The 15,286-nt window shown below is 40.4% G+C and overlaps 1 protein-coding gene across 4 annotated transcripts in view; it reads left to right on the forward strand.

Moving 5' to 3' along the window:
* Positions 1–15,286, forward strand: part of asic4a (acid-sensing (proton-gated) ion channel family member 4a) — a 157,273-nt gene that overhangs the window by 132,162 nt on the left and 9,825 nt on the right. For all 4 annotated transcript variants that reach the window (XM_036209589.1, XM_024286430.2, XM_036209590.1 and 1 more), the window contains 5 exons: positions 2,148–2,292; positions 3,779–3,906; positions 4,005–4,158; positions 11,613–11,666; positions 14,209–14,362. In XM_036209589.1, the coding sequence (XP_036065482.1) occupies positions 2,148–2,292; positions 3,779–3,906; positions 4,005–4,158; positions 11,613–11,666; positions 14,209–14,362 (635 nt within the window). The remainder of the gene's footprint in view (positions 1–2,147; positions 2,293–3,778; positions 3,907–4,004; positions 4,159–11,612; positions 11,667–14,208; positions 14,363–15,286) is intronic.

Raw genomic sequence — 15,286 nt, forward strand, 5'->3', positions numbered from 1 at the left:
AACTGTTCCTTAACGCTGCTACAGAAGGTAAATGGTGCATCATTATTGAACATTTATCACAAGCTGGTAAAAGTCGATAAAGTTATGCCCAAACAAAATATCGCTGAATTGATTTTTCCCCACACCTTAGTGTCTGCCAAACGGTTGGACGAAGGTTCAAATCCCAGAGTTAACAGTTCTTGTGTGAGACACTTAACCTCATAAGGCTCTGAATCATCGACTGTATATGAGAACCAGACTGAGGGATCCCTATCCCTTGGTGTTCCAAACAGGAAGTGGCTCCAAAAGAAATAAACAGCTGTTACTCAGTCACCCTATTGGTCAGAATAAACGTTCTTAATTTTATATCTTTTTAACATCTTTTTGAAAATCCTAATTTTTTCAAGATATTTTGTCTGTAGTTCAAGTTATTCAAGTTACTGACCAATCAGTAAAAGTAGGTGGAGCCTGGTGGCCCCTCATTTGAAATGTTGGATTGAGAGATTGTGTGCAGTGTTAGGGGTGTGGCCTTCCAGAAAGCTCACTCCTGATTGGTGCGAGTGATTCTGACCAATTTCTGGTTCCAACATGGCGGCTTCCATATCGAGAAAAAATGGTGACTGAATTGACATCATTTGGTTGGAGCTGGAACTAGATTATTTTCTATGGACGATGTCCCACTTAGTCCAGTTCTCACGTTCAGTCAATGCTCTGAATTCATTCACATTCTACAAGCCACACCCCTCTTCAGGTGCAGTTTTAATCTCCAGTATAAAATCACAGAATTCAACCAAACTTTATTGATTCTTTCTGAACGTGTTTTCTATCGGAGTAGAAAGAGACAGACAGCGGCGATCTGATGATCTGACTCTGTTTCTGTTTTAATACCTGCTTTAAACAGGAAGTCAAAGCGCTGCTGTTTGGTTACCACCAGATTTCAGCCCACCGTGTCATTTAGAGCATCTGTTGGACGTTGGAGCCTATAATCATGACGCGTTGGGCAGGATTCTGTCCTTTGAGACAAAATCCTCCTTTCTGATCTGAAGAAGGAGCCAAACATCTTAGAAGAACCTTCAAAGTCCAGCAGCCCTGAAAAACAGACAGTATGAGATGCACGACTGACACCGTCGGTACTGATGCTTCTAACAATATAAATGCAATAAAGGAGATCCAGTTTATGCAAAACATAAATCAGTTCTAAGTAGTTTTTTCTCTTCAAAAAACACCTTTTTCTGCAGAGTTGTGTTTTAGATCCAGAAGCTCTTCAGCTGCAGATGTGGACTTTATTCTAATCGGTGACTGAGGTTGTGCCGCATCGTACTGGGATGTAGAATCTGCAGCTCGGCTTCAGATTTGATCGTGCCTTTGACAGTTTCTGCCAGTTCTGCTGAGCTTAAAAGACCAAAGAAAACACATTAGCCCCCGCTCTGGAAAAGCAGAGTCTCGCTCCGACTGGAGCCTCATGCCCCCCCGTGGAGAGAGCCTGCTCTGGACCCCCTCCGGCCCACGGCTGCCAAAGCTGGTTACGATTTGCGCTTTACCTTCACAGTTCAGTGAAGAGATTGTGCAAACGCCGGCCTGGATGTTCTTTCATAAGAAACCGCCGTCAGAATGAAACCATAAGAAAAAGCGTCAGGTTGGATGGTTGTCTTACGGCTCATCTCAGTGTTTTCTCGTCTTTAAGCTGTGTTTTGGGTTTAGCTTTTGTTTATGTCAGAAGACTTTTTAAAACTCGGAGGAGATAACAGTTAAACAGCTTGGTGTTTCTGCAGCGCTGCAGTTTAGATGAGAAGCACGGAACAGGAGATGATGAGTCCCTGCAGAGATTGGAAGAGGTGAGATTTATTTATTTAAAGCAGACTCTATCTTATGGCTTTTTTCCCCTCTTTTGATAATATAGTGGCATGGTAGTACTGAGCAGCATTATGCAGAGTCTGTGCCAAAAGCACTGGGAGCTGATTCAGATTCCGCTTATCTAAGTCCACGAGGGACGGAGCCAACAGGCGGCTCCCAGGGGTTTGTGGGTAATATTCCGGCCCAGGCGAGACTCTGCGTGTTTGTTTACCGTTTCTCCATATCTCTGCGGCGGTTTCAATGCTCGTCACATCCAGCGCCTGGACCCTGTCATGTTTTTGTGCCGTCCCTGATATGAATCTGTCCCTTTCCAGGTTTACACCAGATATGGGAAATGCTACACTTTTAATGGCAACAAGACCACATCCAGGAAAACCAAGCAGGGCGGAATGGGAAACGGGCTGGAAATCATGTTGGATATACAGCAGGACGAGTATCTGCCCATCTGGAGAGAGACAAGTACGCTCCTCGACTGGAATGATGTCCTGTGTTAAAGCATGAAATGCTGTTGTGTTTGTTCTTATCTTGACCTTTGTGAACCTGAAGGTTTAGATTTGTGGAGGGAATCCCTGCATGACGTGTGGTCCCTCAGATCTGTGGCTCCTGCTGGTTTAAATCGGGGTCCCCAAACTTTTTATTGTGAGGGCCACATAACTGTTTTCTTCTCTGATGGGGTCAGTTTGTAGGATAACAGAAAAACTATATCAATCACAGCCTAAACGTAAACATTTACGGTTTCCCAGAGAGCCACAAACAGACAAATTTTAAATAATCTCTATTAGAAATCTTCATAGAAAAAATAATACGAAAACATTTTAAAAACTAGATATATAGCATTACCTTCAATAATGCTAGTGTGAATGCTGGAAGCTGAATTTGGCCGCTAACGATGCTAGTGCTGATAGCTGAAGATGCTGAAATTAATAGCTTAAAACGCTGAAGCTGATAGCTAGCTAAAATATTAGCAAAGTGCCAGAATATTCTGAAAAACAAAAAAAAATCTAAATCAGCCAAAACAGCTAGTGTGTAATGGATGGAGAGCACTTTTGTCTTAAAAGATCTGAAGAGTTTTCAGTGATCCTCTGCGTCAGACTTTTTTAAAAAATCCTAAATGCAGCTGAAATATTAGCTAAACTCCAAATTAGCCTAAACAAACTGAAAAAATGTCTAATTCAGCCAAAACAGCTAGCATAAGGCTAAAATATTAGTTAAACTCCAAATTGCCCTATAAAACTGGAAAAAAACTAAATTAGCCAAAACAGCTAGCATGTAGCTGAACTATAAGCTTAATGCCAAATTAGCCTAAAAACTGGTAAAATGTGTAATTTAGCCAAGATAGCTAGCATGTAGCTGAAATATTTGCTAAACTCCAAAACAGTCTAAAAAATTGAAAAAAGCTTAAATTAGCCAAAACAGTTAGCATGTAGCTGAAATTTAACTTAAATGGCAAATTAGCCAAAAAAAGGGTCAAATGTGTAATTTAGCCAAAACAGCTAGTATAGGGCTAAAATATTAGCAAAGCTCCAAATTAACCTTTAAAACTGAAAAAATCCTAAATTAGCCAAAACAGCTAGCATGTAGCTGAAATATTAGCTAATCTTTACATCGTTCACCTTATTAAATCAATATTCTATCCTCTCCCGTCATAGTCCAGACTATAGAAGGGTGGAATAAAAATTCACGTTTATGTGGGTTTCGATCTGTGTTTCTGATAGTGTCTGGGGGGGCTGGGCTAAATGTGTGGGCGGGCCTGATCCGGCCCGCGGGCCGTAGTTTGAGGACCCCTGCTTTAAATCCCTGCTGGCTTCTTTCAAGCCTGATTGAAGTGTGCTGAGCAGTTAGCATGCGGCTAAATCCACACTGTCCAGTGATGCAGACATCTGAAATTGCCTTTTGCCCCCCCCCCCTCCACACCGTCTGTGCTCCGTTTGACCCCGACGAGAAGACGAGACTTCCCTGGAGGCCGGCATCCGCGTTCAGATCCACAGTCAGGACGAGCCCCCCTACATCCACCAGCTGGGCTTCGGCGTCTCTCCGGGCTTTCAGACCTTTGTTTCATGTCAGGAGCAGAGGGTACGGTCTCCATCAAAGCACACTCAGACCCCCCCCCCCCGTTTACCTTCACAGCTGTTTTCCTCAGACCGCCGTCTAATAAATCTCTATCTGCTTAGCTGACCTACCTGCCCCAGCCCTGGGGGAACTGCCGCTCCACCAGCAAGGAGAAGTTCCCCGGATACGACACGTACAGCATCAGCGCCTGTCGCCTGCTCTGCGAGACCAACGAGGTCCTGCGGGTGTGCAAGTGCAGAATGGTTCACATGCCAGGTAATCCTCCCAGATTAGGTCGTCATTGGTTGGAAAGAGGCAGAATTACACCTGATCAAGGTACTGACGGGGGTTTAAGGGGGGGTTGACTCTGTTTGCAGAAGAAAAAACAGCAGTCTTCACGCAGTGATTAAGACGAGCAGCCGTACAGACGAAGAGGAAATCTCCTCTAAGAACACTCAGGGTTAACTAAACTGCAGGATTTTCACACAACAGATAAAATAATATTGAACAAATCAAATAAATCCATCATTTTGTTTACAATATTCTCTAAAATAACAGAAAATATGGAGATTTTTAATCAGTTTCTGTGTTTAAGTTGATATCTTTATTTTATTCTAATCTATCATGAAGCACAACCCCCCCCCCCCCCCAATAGTTGTCTCAACCATTGACTGTATAAGAGAACTGGACTGGAAGTACCTGCTGGTCACAAGAAGCCAAAATCCCATAAAGAAATAATTATTTGTCATAAAAGTCATTCTTGATCTAATGCCTTTACTGTAAAAAGTGAGACTTTGGATTAGTTGATGAAAGTTCTGCCATTTGTTACTTTTAAAAATATTTGTTTTTATCAAATTACATTTTCGAGTTGAGTAACATCAACTCAAATGTTTAATCTTATGAAAACTAATACAGTTTTTTTACATCTTCTTGATAATCCACATTATTTAAAGTTATAAACTGACCAATCAGATGCCAACGTTCAAAACGTTTGACAGGTTTCGTGTAGCCATTTTTCAAGTGTTAGGGGTGTGGCCTTCCAACAAGCTCACTCCCGATTGGTTGCTATAAAACTTACACCAAGCTGGACGTAAACCAGTTTTTATGGATGATGTCATACTTTCTCTCCACAGTTCTCATACAGTCAGTGGTAAAAACACAGGATGGAAAAAAACATCACATTATAGCAGAACCGTATATTATTATTATTATTAAGGCTGTGAACGCAATCAATCCAAAAGAATTAATTAATACATTTCAAACAATAAAAATAAAGAAAAAAATTCTCTATGTCCTATTTTCATATAAAATCTCCATATTTTCATTTAGAAATGTACCCAGTAAAACATTGTGATTAATCACAGCACAAAAGTGTGAATAATTTTTTTAATCAATTGACAACACTAATCAAAAATAAACATTCTAAATGTCCAGTTTTTGCATGTGATTTCATATTGGGATTGTTTCCCGATAATAAGTTGTTAGCAAATACTGTAACTGAAAAAAAAGCGATTAATCGTGATTCATTTTTTCCCAGTTTGTTAATAATTAGTTGTTTTTTTTTTTTATTGATTACCAGCCCTAGTTATATTTTTTTTTCCCAAATTCAGGTAATTAATTCCAAAAATCATTATGTTTTAATCAAACTTTTGCTCCGATTTGACACTATTACTGTTTAATGCTGTTGAGTTGAGTCAGATTTGTCTTCTGTTTAGGCTGGAAAATGTTTGTCAGATTTGGCAACCGTGATGTCACTGCATGAATCCTAAAAGATGGAATAGTAAAGACAAAAAAGTGGGAATAAAATGCTCTAATTCTTTGTCTTCCGCTGGATATTGTTTTCACTTCCCCTCTCCTTGGTGATGAAATGTTATTTCATTATTTTCTATTGCTGCAAAAATACATCATTTATATCTACTCGTTTATTTTCAGTTTTAAGGAGGAACACTAAGCTGAGAGTTGTAGGCGATTCACTTTTTCATCTTTCCACCAAATGTTGCAGCACGAATCATGAATGAGCTGCTCCGGCGTGACCGGAGGGCCGTCTTCTGGCTGCTTCACCTGTTTGTTCTGCTTCATCCTCGATGGATGTGTTTGATCTCAGTGGATCTCTGAAGATCTGGTCGGATCTGATGACCTGCAGGATCTCTTCAAATTCATTAAATGTTCAGACCTGAGCTGCTTCCTGTGGCACCTTTGAGCAGACGTCAGAGAACAGAAGCGATTGTTCTGTGAGGATTAATGAAGTCTTTTTAAAGTCAAACTGAAATGAATCACCGCCCCCCGCCCCCCTCTGACTCACCATAACTTCAGCAGGTTGTCACTGCTCCTAATCCACGGAGCTTTGTCCAGATGAGCGGTTCTTTTCATAGCAGCACATTAGAGCAGCTCTGTTTTCATATGTGTCAAAGTCAAGGCCCGGGGGCCGGATCCGGCCCTCCAGATCGTTTTATTTTATTGTTATTAATGACCCGATGTTATCTTGAGCTCATTTCTAACCCGTATAATTTTGACAAAATATATTTTTATGGAGGGTAAAATATTGAAAGTTATTTAAGGTTTAAGTTGATTTATAATATTCCTACCTTTTATTATTCAAAATTATGTTAAAACGTTACAGTTTTAAAGTTTTACAAATTGACATTCTGCTAGATTTTTGGCATTTACTAAGATTTTTTAGGCTATTTCGGAGTTTAGCTAATATTTCAGCTACATGGTAGCTGTTTTGGCTAACCTACGTTTTTTTTTTTTTTCAAAGTTTTTTAGGCTAATTCGGCCTTTAGCTAAAATTTTGGCTAGCTGTCAGCTTCAACGTTTTCAGCTATCAATTTCAGCATCTTCAGCGGCCAAATTCAGCTTACAGCATTCACACTATCACTATCACAGGTAATGCTACATAGTTCATAAGTTATGGTAAAGTTATGGTTTTAAAGTTTTACAAATTGGCATTCTGCAGCTTTTTGGCATTTACTAAGATTTTTAGGCTATTTTGAAATTAAGCTAATATTCCAGCTAAACGCTAGCTGTTTTGGCTAATTCAGGTTTTCTAAAAAAGTTTTTTAAGGCTTTTTTGGAGTTTAGCTAATATCTCAGCTACATGCTAGCTGTTTTGGCTAACCTACGTTTTTTTTTTTTTTTAAAAATTGTTTAGGCTAAATTTGCATTTATCTAGTATGTTAGCTGGCTTTCAGCTTCAGTGTTTTCAGCTATCAGCACTATCATCTTCAGCGGCCAAATTCAGCTACAGCATTCACACTAGCATGATCACAGGTAATGTTATATATCTAGTTTAAAATTATGTTAAAAAGTTACGGTTTTAAAGTTTTCAAAATGATGTGTTTAATAAATGTTTGTCCGGTTCGGCCCGTGACCTCAGGTGTGTTTGGATTTTCCCCCTTGTGCGATTGAGTTTGACTCCCCTGGTTCACAGGACTAACGTCTGCAGAGGCAGAAAGAACTGCAGCTCCAGCCTGAGCTCCCGTTCTGCCTCCTGCAGACTGAAAAACATTCATCTGCCTGACCTTGGTGGTGATATCTGGAGTGGAGGACTCCGGCGTGGCGTGCCGGCGCTCTAAAGCCCGGGGAGTTAGGCTCCTGTCGCTCATCCGTCTCTGTCTGCGTGGAAACCTTCCTGCTGTCCTCGTGTGTTTGTCATGTTTCCATTAGAGCTGATTATTATTAATAGCTTCTGATGTTCCTGTGTTTGGGTTGTTTCCAAGCACAGGCCGCTTGTTAAAGGGAACTAAAGGCTTTTATTGGATTATTTGGGCATCCCTTTTATTATGACATACTGTTTAGAACAAAGATTTCATTTAGAGCCGACTTTTATGAGACACTGGAAAATCAATTGAAGCTGGTTACGACGATGTGAGGAAGGAGAAAAGCTTTGATGAGACAGACTGAAGTCTTCTCGAGCAGCAGAAACATTTTAGTTCTGCTTACAATAATAAACAAAAAGATTAAAATAGTTTGTGTAAAAATTCTGGAGTCTTGGTTTACGGTCACCGCAAACTGAGAATGGTCCAAACCCAGAGTGACAAACATCTACAGAACTTTGATCATTCTTAAATGTCAATTAGGCATCAAAACAGTTAAATAAAGAATGATGTAACCGAAAGTCCATGTTTCTGGAGCCAAATCAGTGACTATAAATGAGAACTGGAAGGAAGCTTTTCTCTAGTTCAAGTTATAAACTGACCAATCAGATCCCTCAACAAAAGGAGGCGGAGCCTGCTTGCCCTCACATCTAACATTCAAAATGTTTACGCGAAAGGGGTGTGGCCTTCCAACAAGCTCACTCCTGATTGGAGAGAGTGGTTGGCATAGAAACGATGACTCGGACTGATTCAGACCAATCACTGGCGTCCATACTGCAGTAAAAATGGCGACTGAATATTCCAAACTGTCCTTACATCTCTGGCATCATCCATGCGACATAAGTGAGTTAGTCTTACACCACAATGGTACGCTCCGTCTACATCCTGTTCTTTGTTCATTTGAGCCTCAAAGGAACTGTTAAGGTTAATTTAGGTCAGGAGTGTCAAACTCAATCGCACCGGTACCGGTACCCTAACACTAGCCTGATCTGCGTCTGGTACCGCTTCCAGAACCAGAACTGATCCACATCCGGTACTGACTGTCTGGTACCGGGTTAAGGTTAGGGCTAGGATACCGGTGCGGTCCACGTCCCAGTACCGGACTGGTACCGGTTAGCTTGGAGGTTGGGGAGCCATGGTTTAATTGGACATCAAAAACGACGAGTCGGGACGTCCGTTTGTGACACAGAAAGGTGTCAGAATGTGAGGAGTTGGGAAAGAGAATGTGTGGCAGTACCATTGGACTGTTAATAACAAAACATAAAATGATCTGGGGGGCCGGATATAGTCACCCAGTGGGCCGGATTCGGCCCCCGGGCCTCAACTTTGACACGTGGTTTAGGGTCTATTCAGACTGGAGAAATCATTTGGAATTACAAAGCGCAAGACTTCCATAATTCCTCAGTTCTTTTGCCCCGCCCTCATAATTCCTGACCAATGAGTGAAGAGATCTTTAGTCACATGGTTTTGTTTACAAGTTTTGGTCCAAAACAGCCATGTCTGTTAGACAGCAGTCTGAATACGGACCAAGAGTAAAGTTCCGGACTCGATCCGGACCAACCGAACCAGCCTGAACACGACGCACCTGTACCCCCCTTAAGATTGAAGCCACGCCTCTTTGTGGCCCTCCACCCCAAAAACCTGCAGCATCCATACGACAGAATGGTGTCATTTTGAGGTTTCTCTGTGGTTATTTGAGTTCTTCCGTAATCTCAGAGCAGCTGAACTGTCGACACTCACACTCGTTCATAGAACTGAAGAGGATTTCCCAAATTGAAGCTCTTTAAAGAAGCTTGTAAAACCAAGAAGACGACGTCAGGAAGATCCTCTCTGGATCGTTCCTCTGTCAGCTCCTTCCTTCAACAAACCGGCTGGAGACTCTGAAATATTAATGTGACACCCAAGGCAACAAAAGTACACGAATCGGGATTTGTTTTCTCTGAGAAATACTTCATTATAGATAAACATCAAAGGTCGGGATGAATCCAGAGTCAGGAAGGTAGATTTCTGGGTCTTTCGGGGCTGACGGGTCAGTGAGGTGGTCCTGACTCGACTCAGACTAGCAGAATCCCAGATTTCAGCCCAGAACAAGTTTGTGCGGCTCGGCGCTGCTGGAGGTGTTTGGTGGTGTTTTGTTGGGAGGAAGAAGATTTTCACAAAACTGAGCTGCTTTCCGTTGGACTCAGATTTGGATTCTTCTTCCAGAAACAGTAACTTGACCAGGACCCACAGACGGAGAGTTCATGAATGCAGCAGACATTTTGGGCCAGAATACGTCAAACATCAGCACCTCCTGTGTGCCTCCGACTTCTACCTGAACTGGTCTCCTGCAGACGACATTTTGATGCTCGTGAGACTTTTGCTGCAGAGCGAAAAGAAACTTTTGATAAGAAGTTTTAATTGATGCTCCGTCTCATAGAAACTCACCGAAAACAAAATAGGTTTGAGAGAAAACTTTTGAATTAACTGATAACAGAGCGGAGGTGCAAGGTGAGCGGAATCGTTTTGTTTTCAGTGATGAGAATACGTTTTTTTTTCTGTTCGCTCCCTCTCACTACACCATAAAACGCAGTTTCTTTACCAAGTTTTTGTTTCTTTACCTCATAGACCTTAATTACAAGAAAATTATGAGGGAAGATTGTTTGTAAAAAAAAAAAAAAAAAACAGCATCATAATACAAAGAAATGTTTAATTTGAAAGGGTAACCAAACAGGACAGTTGGACTAACTCCACTCTCTGCCCAGATTTGATAGATGCAAAAAAAGGGGCGGGGTTAGAGGAGTGGGGTAGGTGTGGTCTGGAGAGTAACAGTGAGGTTAGCTTCAGGTAAATAAAGGATTTTTTTTTGTCTCGATGAAAATAAAAAAATTAAAAATCTTACGGTTCAGGACGCCCGAGCAGGCTGCCCCCCCCACCCCCCAGCGGCTCTCTGTCTGCCGGAAAGTTCCCGCCAAGCAAGCTCTGCTGCGCTTGAGAAGGCGGAACAACGAGAACCGCTCTCGCGCGTTCAAAAATGGGCGGGGCTTTTATCCTGGCGCTGCAGAGCACGATGACGTGGAACTTCTGAAACGACGTGGGACTTAGACCACTTGACCAATCACAAAATTAAACTGTGATACCTCGTTTCTACCTGTAGAGGGCAGCACAGACGGTTTTACACTATAAAAATTAAACAAGTTTATTTCAATAAAATTGTCAAAAATGTGGCAATAACAAACAGACTTTTGAATCCGTTTATGGAGGTTAACAGACAAAAAAGTGGATTAATGTTACTTTTCTTCTTCTTTTTTATTTTGAATTTGTTATTTTAAATATATTGTCTAAAAAACAGTTTGGCTAAAATATGTTTAATTAAGTCTAAAACTTTCATATTTGCTGCTTTATTGTTTTTTATGTATAAAGTTGATGACGTTTGAACAAATAAATGACATTTCTTTACTCGAGAGCCTCATATTTAAAGCTCATAAGTCACTGGAGGTAAAGAGTGTTTTTATTTTATCCACGTTTGGCCCAAAATGAATATTTCAGCCTCTCTGTCTATTCCTGTCCTTGGACGAGCCCCCAAAAAAGCTATTAAGATGTTCTTGTGCTTGACGTGTGGACAGCTTCTGCCTCCACACTCAGACTCCCAAAAACCCAACAACGTGCAGAATAATGTCCAAAGATGATTAAAGTTTCAAGAGGAGCGAATCAAATCACAGCAGGAGGAACCTCCGAAAGAACAGAAGTCCTTTCAGCCGCACAGATTGCCTCCTCGCCGCCGCCGCCGTTTTCCGTGGGTATTAATCAACATCTCATTGTGACGGTGAAGCAGACGTCCACAAAACATTAACCACCGGCGTTTCACAGGCGGGCAAACACAGCTTTGCTAATTAATAGCGCTGCTGATGAATCCCTCCCGTTAATGGTGTGGACAGTGTGTTTGTCTGCGTGGAAGTGCATCACTGATTGGTTTTTAAAGACTTGCTAAAAATGGCGGCGTGTGTCGGCGCCGTCTGGGACGCCGAGGTGGATGGAAGCCGTCCTCGGCCTTCGTTTGCAGATGAGCGATAAGTTCGCCGGCACGCCGCCGCCGCCGGTCACCGATCATTTTGTTTGTGATTGATCAGACTCATTTTGTGCTTTTCTTCCCAGGAACGGCAGATATTTGCCCCCCCAGTAAAATCAGCTGTGTTGACAAAGCGCTGGGTGAGAAATCTTCATTTCTTTTCTCATTACGACCGACTCCCCCAAAGGGAAATGGAAACACAATCAGTAAATATAAGGTTGTTTTTTTCCTGTTATACAAATACCTGCAGGGAGATTGGATTTCTCCAAATGACTTTTCCTCGCCGTGATTCAGCCGCGCTGCAGCCTGATGGCCGCGCTGCCTCCCCCTTTTTGAACTGTTTGTAATAAACCTGAGCTTCAGCTCGGCGTATCTGCATGCCCCCCCACTGCGACCTCAACCCCCCCAACCTCGTTCCCAGCAATAATGTCGGAACAATTATCATTTCTCTGCCAAAAAAGCCAGAAATTAAATTTTTTTCTCTTTCTTCTGGGAGTTTAAAATGAGATCTGAGAGATTTCTGGGAAGAATGGGCCTCATTCATGAGGGTCACACTCCTGAATCAAACCCTGAATAGACTCACCTTCCATCAAAAGTAATACATTAAAGTATCATTTCTATATTTATACTGAAATGGTGTTTTGTTCGCTCCGAATACGCGCCGTCATGCTCCTGCATACAAATAACCTTATTGTAAGACTTCTAAAATACATAAATCATCACATTCTAATTACTGCCTTCAGTTCTTCCTGAACTGTTCAGAATTCAAAGGCGGCCCGAGTGGAACCGTGAAAAAACGCCGCTGTTTCTATTCTGAGAACTCGCCGCTCATTCGCTGAAGGAACATTTATAAAATCTTTTATTTGACATTCAGACCCTCATTTATTCTCCGAGTTAATGTTGTTTGATGAAGATCCGAATCGCGTCGTCTTCAGGACAAAAGCTGTCCGGACCGGCCTGACCCGCTTTGAAAGAGAACCGTATTAAATCAGGACTCGGCCTGGATGAAATCAGAGGATCACCGAAACAAGGAGCTGCCGGACAAAGAAAAGACGCTTTAAAAAAAGACACGGAAGAAGTTTAGGAACAAAGACGTCTCCGAGAGATCCTTCATCCACAAAACCTGGACTCGATCCAAACGAGTCCAAGAACTCGAGGACGACTCGTCCTGAAGGTCCAGGGTGACTTTAAACGTTGTTTTTTAGCTTTCCGTCAGTGAAACTGAAGCTTCAGAGCATTTGATTCTGCAGCAGAACATCAAAAACTCCAAAACGGTTCAAGAAGATGTTTTGAAGTCCAGGCGCCTCGACAACGGAAAACAAACCACTAAATCCACCTCTGGATAGATAAAAGAAGACTCAAATTTGGTCAGGATTTTGGGTCATGATGTTAATCAGATGTTTCTACATGAAAACTTAAAATGTGTACAAATTAAAACAAGTAAAACCAAACCTGCCAAACAGGCGTCACTCATACCAGACGCCAAACGTGACAAAACCAGGTTTCACAAGAGGAAAAGAATCTGTTTTTGACACATTTATACACTTTAAACATCTATTCCTGGATATTATATTTTTAATTCTGTCTCAGTTGAAATGTTTCTATGATGAACGTCACAGACCATCTATCAAAGGACAAAAACAAAACAAAAACACAAACAGGAAGTTATTCCATGTTAAATTATGGAGACAAATATATTCTGACCAAGTTTTAGGCCGATTTATACGGAGCTCCTGAAGGGACATCCAGATTAATAAATGAAATTTAAGTTTAAAAAATAATCTGAAAGTTGAAGTAATTTTTTTTCTAGTTTAACTGTTTCACAAAAGTTAGCAACTGAATTTTTTTTCAAAAAATTATTTTCCTTTAATTCTTAGAAAAAAATAATTTAATTCTTAGAAAAAAATAATTTAATTGTTTTTTTCTAGACATTGAAGTAAAAAAAAATTTTTCCCCAAAATTTAAGTAAAAAAAAATGTTTCTATCTGGTGTTCACAAGTTAGTAACTTGTGCAGAATTTTTTTTTATTTAATTTTTGGAAAAAATGTTTTACTTTAATTAAAAAAAACAAAAAATATTACTTTTCTTTTCAGTTACCAGGTAAAAATGTTTTTCTTCAACTTTTAGAAATTTATTTATTTATTTATTTATAACTTCAATTTTTGGTTTTGCTTTGATGTCCCTTTAGGGGCTCCGTAGGCTTAGAAAACTTTATAAAAATAAAATAATACAAATGAAACATTTTCTGTCTCTCAGATTCTGACTAAAACCTCAAACATTCATCATTCTAAAAGAAGAACGCTCAGTTCTGTGTCACATTTTTAAAAGCTTAATCTGGAATTTCTACATCTGTACATTTTAAGTATTTTTTGGCAGAGAATTTAAATTCATTTATTCATCGTTTTTGTTGTCAGAAAAATCATCAAGTATTTTAGTCGCACTGGAAACAAATAAGAACAAAAGTTTTGTTCTTATTTGTTTCTTTTAATCCTTTGAATTAATTATTTATCCTAAAATCTTAGAATTGTGGAGCTGATTCTTTTCTGTGTGAAGAACTTGAACCGTCACTGCTGCACGTTGTTACCTGATGATTAACATTTAGATAAACCATCTCCGACGGCTTTGGTTTTCTTGAGCGTTTCTCCTGCAAACCAAAGTGTCAGTGAACGTTTGTGTCCTCAGCTCAGCTGCAGAAGAACAGCGGGGATACCTGTCCCTGCGAGACGCCCTGTAATCTCACCCGCTACGGGAAGGAGCTCTCCATGGTCAAAATCCCCAGCAAAGGCTCCGCCCGCTACCTGTCCAGGAAATACGACAAGTCGGAGGACTACATCAGGTAGGAAGCAGGAGGGAAGTCCCTCGAGAACGCCGCAGAAGAGACATAAACTAAAGTGAGCCGTCTGAGCTCTGCAGAGCCTTAAATCCTGACGGGATCAATAATGTTTATGCAAACATTTATTTATGATCAAGCCGACTGCTTTTGCTTCTCCTGCACTTTTATCAGTCATAAAAACTTGATTAGAAAAGTTATAAAAAAACATTTAAAAGGATGTATTTAAAAAGATCTTCATTTGTGTGAACTCGCTTTCTGTTGCATTTTTATATATTTGATTATTGTTTTCAGGGGGTACCAACAGCTTGATTAGGCCTTTGGGTAAAAGGGGTAAAAATATGTTTTCTTTTTTCTGTTCCCATTAATAAAAATCAACTTTGCATTTTGTTTTGTTTCATTTTTGTAATTGTTTTTAGAAAAGTAACTTTTATGATTTGTTTTCCTCATTAACAGTTAAGCAAAACGTTCCCAAGATGTAAACAAATAATCAAATTAGATCTTAAACAGTGGAGTTATTATGAACTAAAATGCAAAAATAATAATAGTTTGTCTAATCATGACAGCAACTCACAGTTAATTGTGTTGTTTCATGTTCGGTTTTCTCTGACTCTCCTACACTCCTAAAACCTTTTTTCACAGGTTAATTGGTGATTTTAAGTTTTCTGACGGATATGAGTCTGTGTTTGTGGATGTTTCTGTGATGGACTGTTTAAAGTGAAGCCATCTTCACCCTTTACTAACAGGATAGGCTCCAGCAACACCAAACCTCTCAACAGGAAAAAGCCGGTTTAAAAAATGGATGAATGATTTGTTTTGAAATTGAGTTTTTCACTAATATCAGTTCTAGTTTCTGAGACTTTTAGCATCTCTAATCGAGATGTGGAAGTCCTTTGATGAAATATTGTTTCATTCAAGCGGTTTGCTAAA

Source organism: Oryzias melastigma, linkage group LG21 (assembly GCF_002922805.2).
Source record: "Oryzias melastigma strain HK-1 linkage group LG21, ASM292280v2, whole genome shotgun sequence".
NCBI lineage: Eukaryota > Metazoa > Chordata > Actinopteri > Beloniformes > Adrianichthyidae > Oryzias > Oryzias melastigma.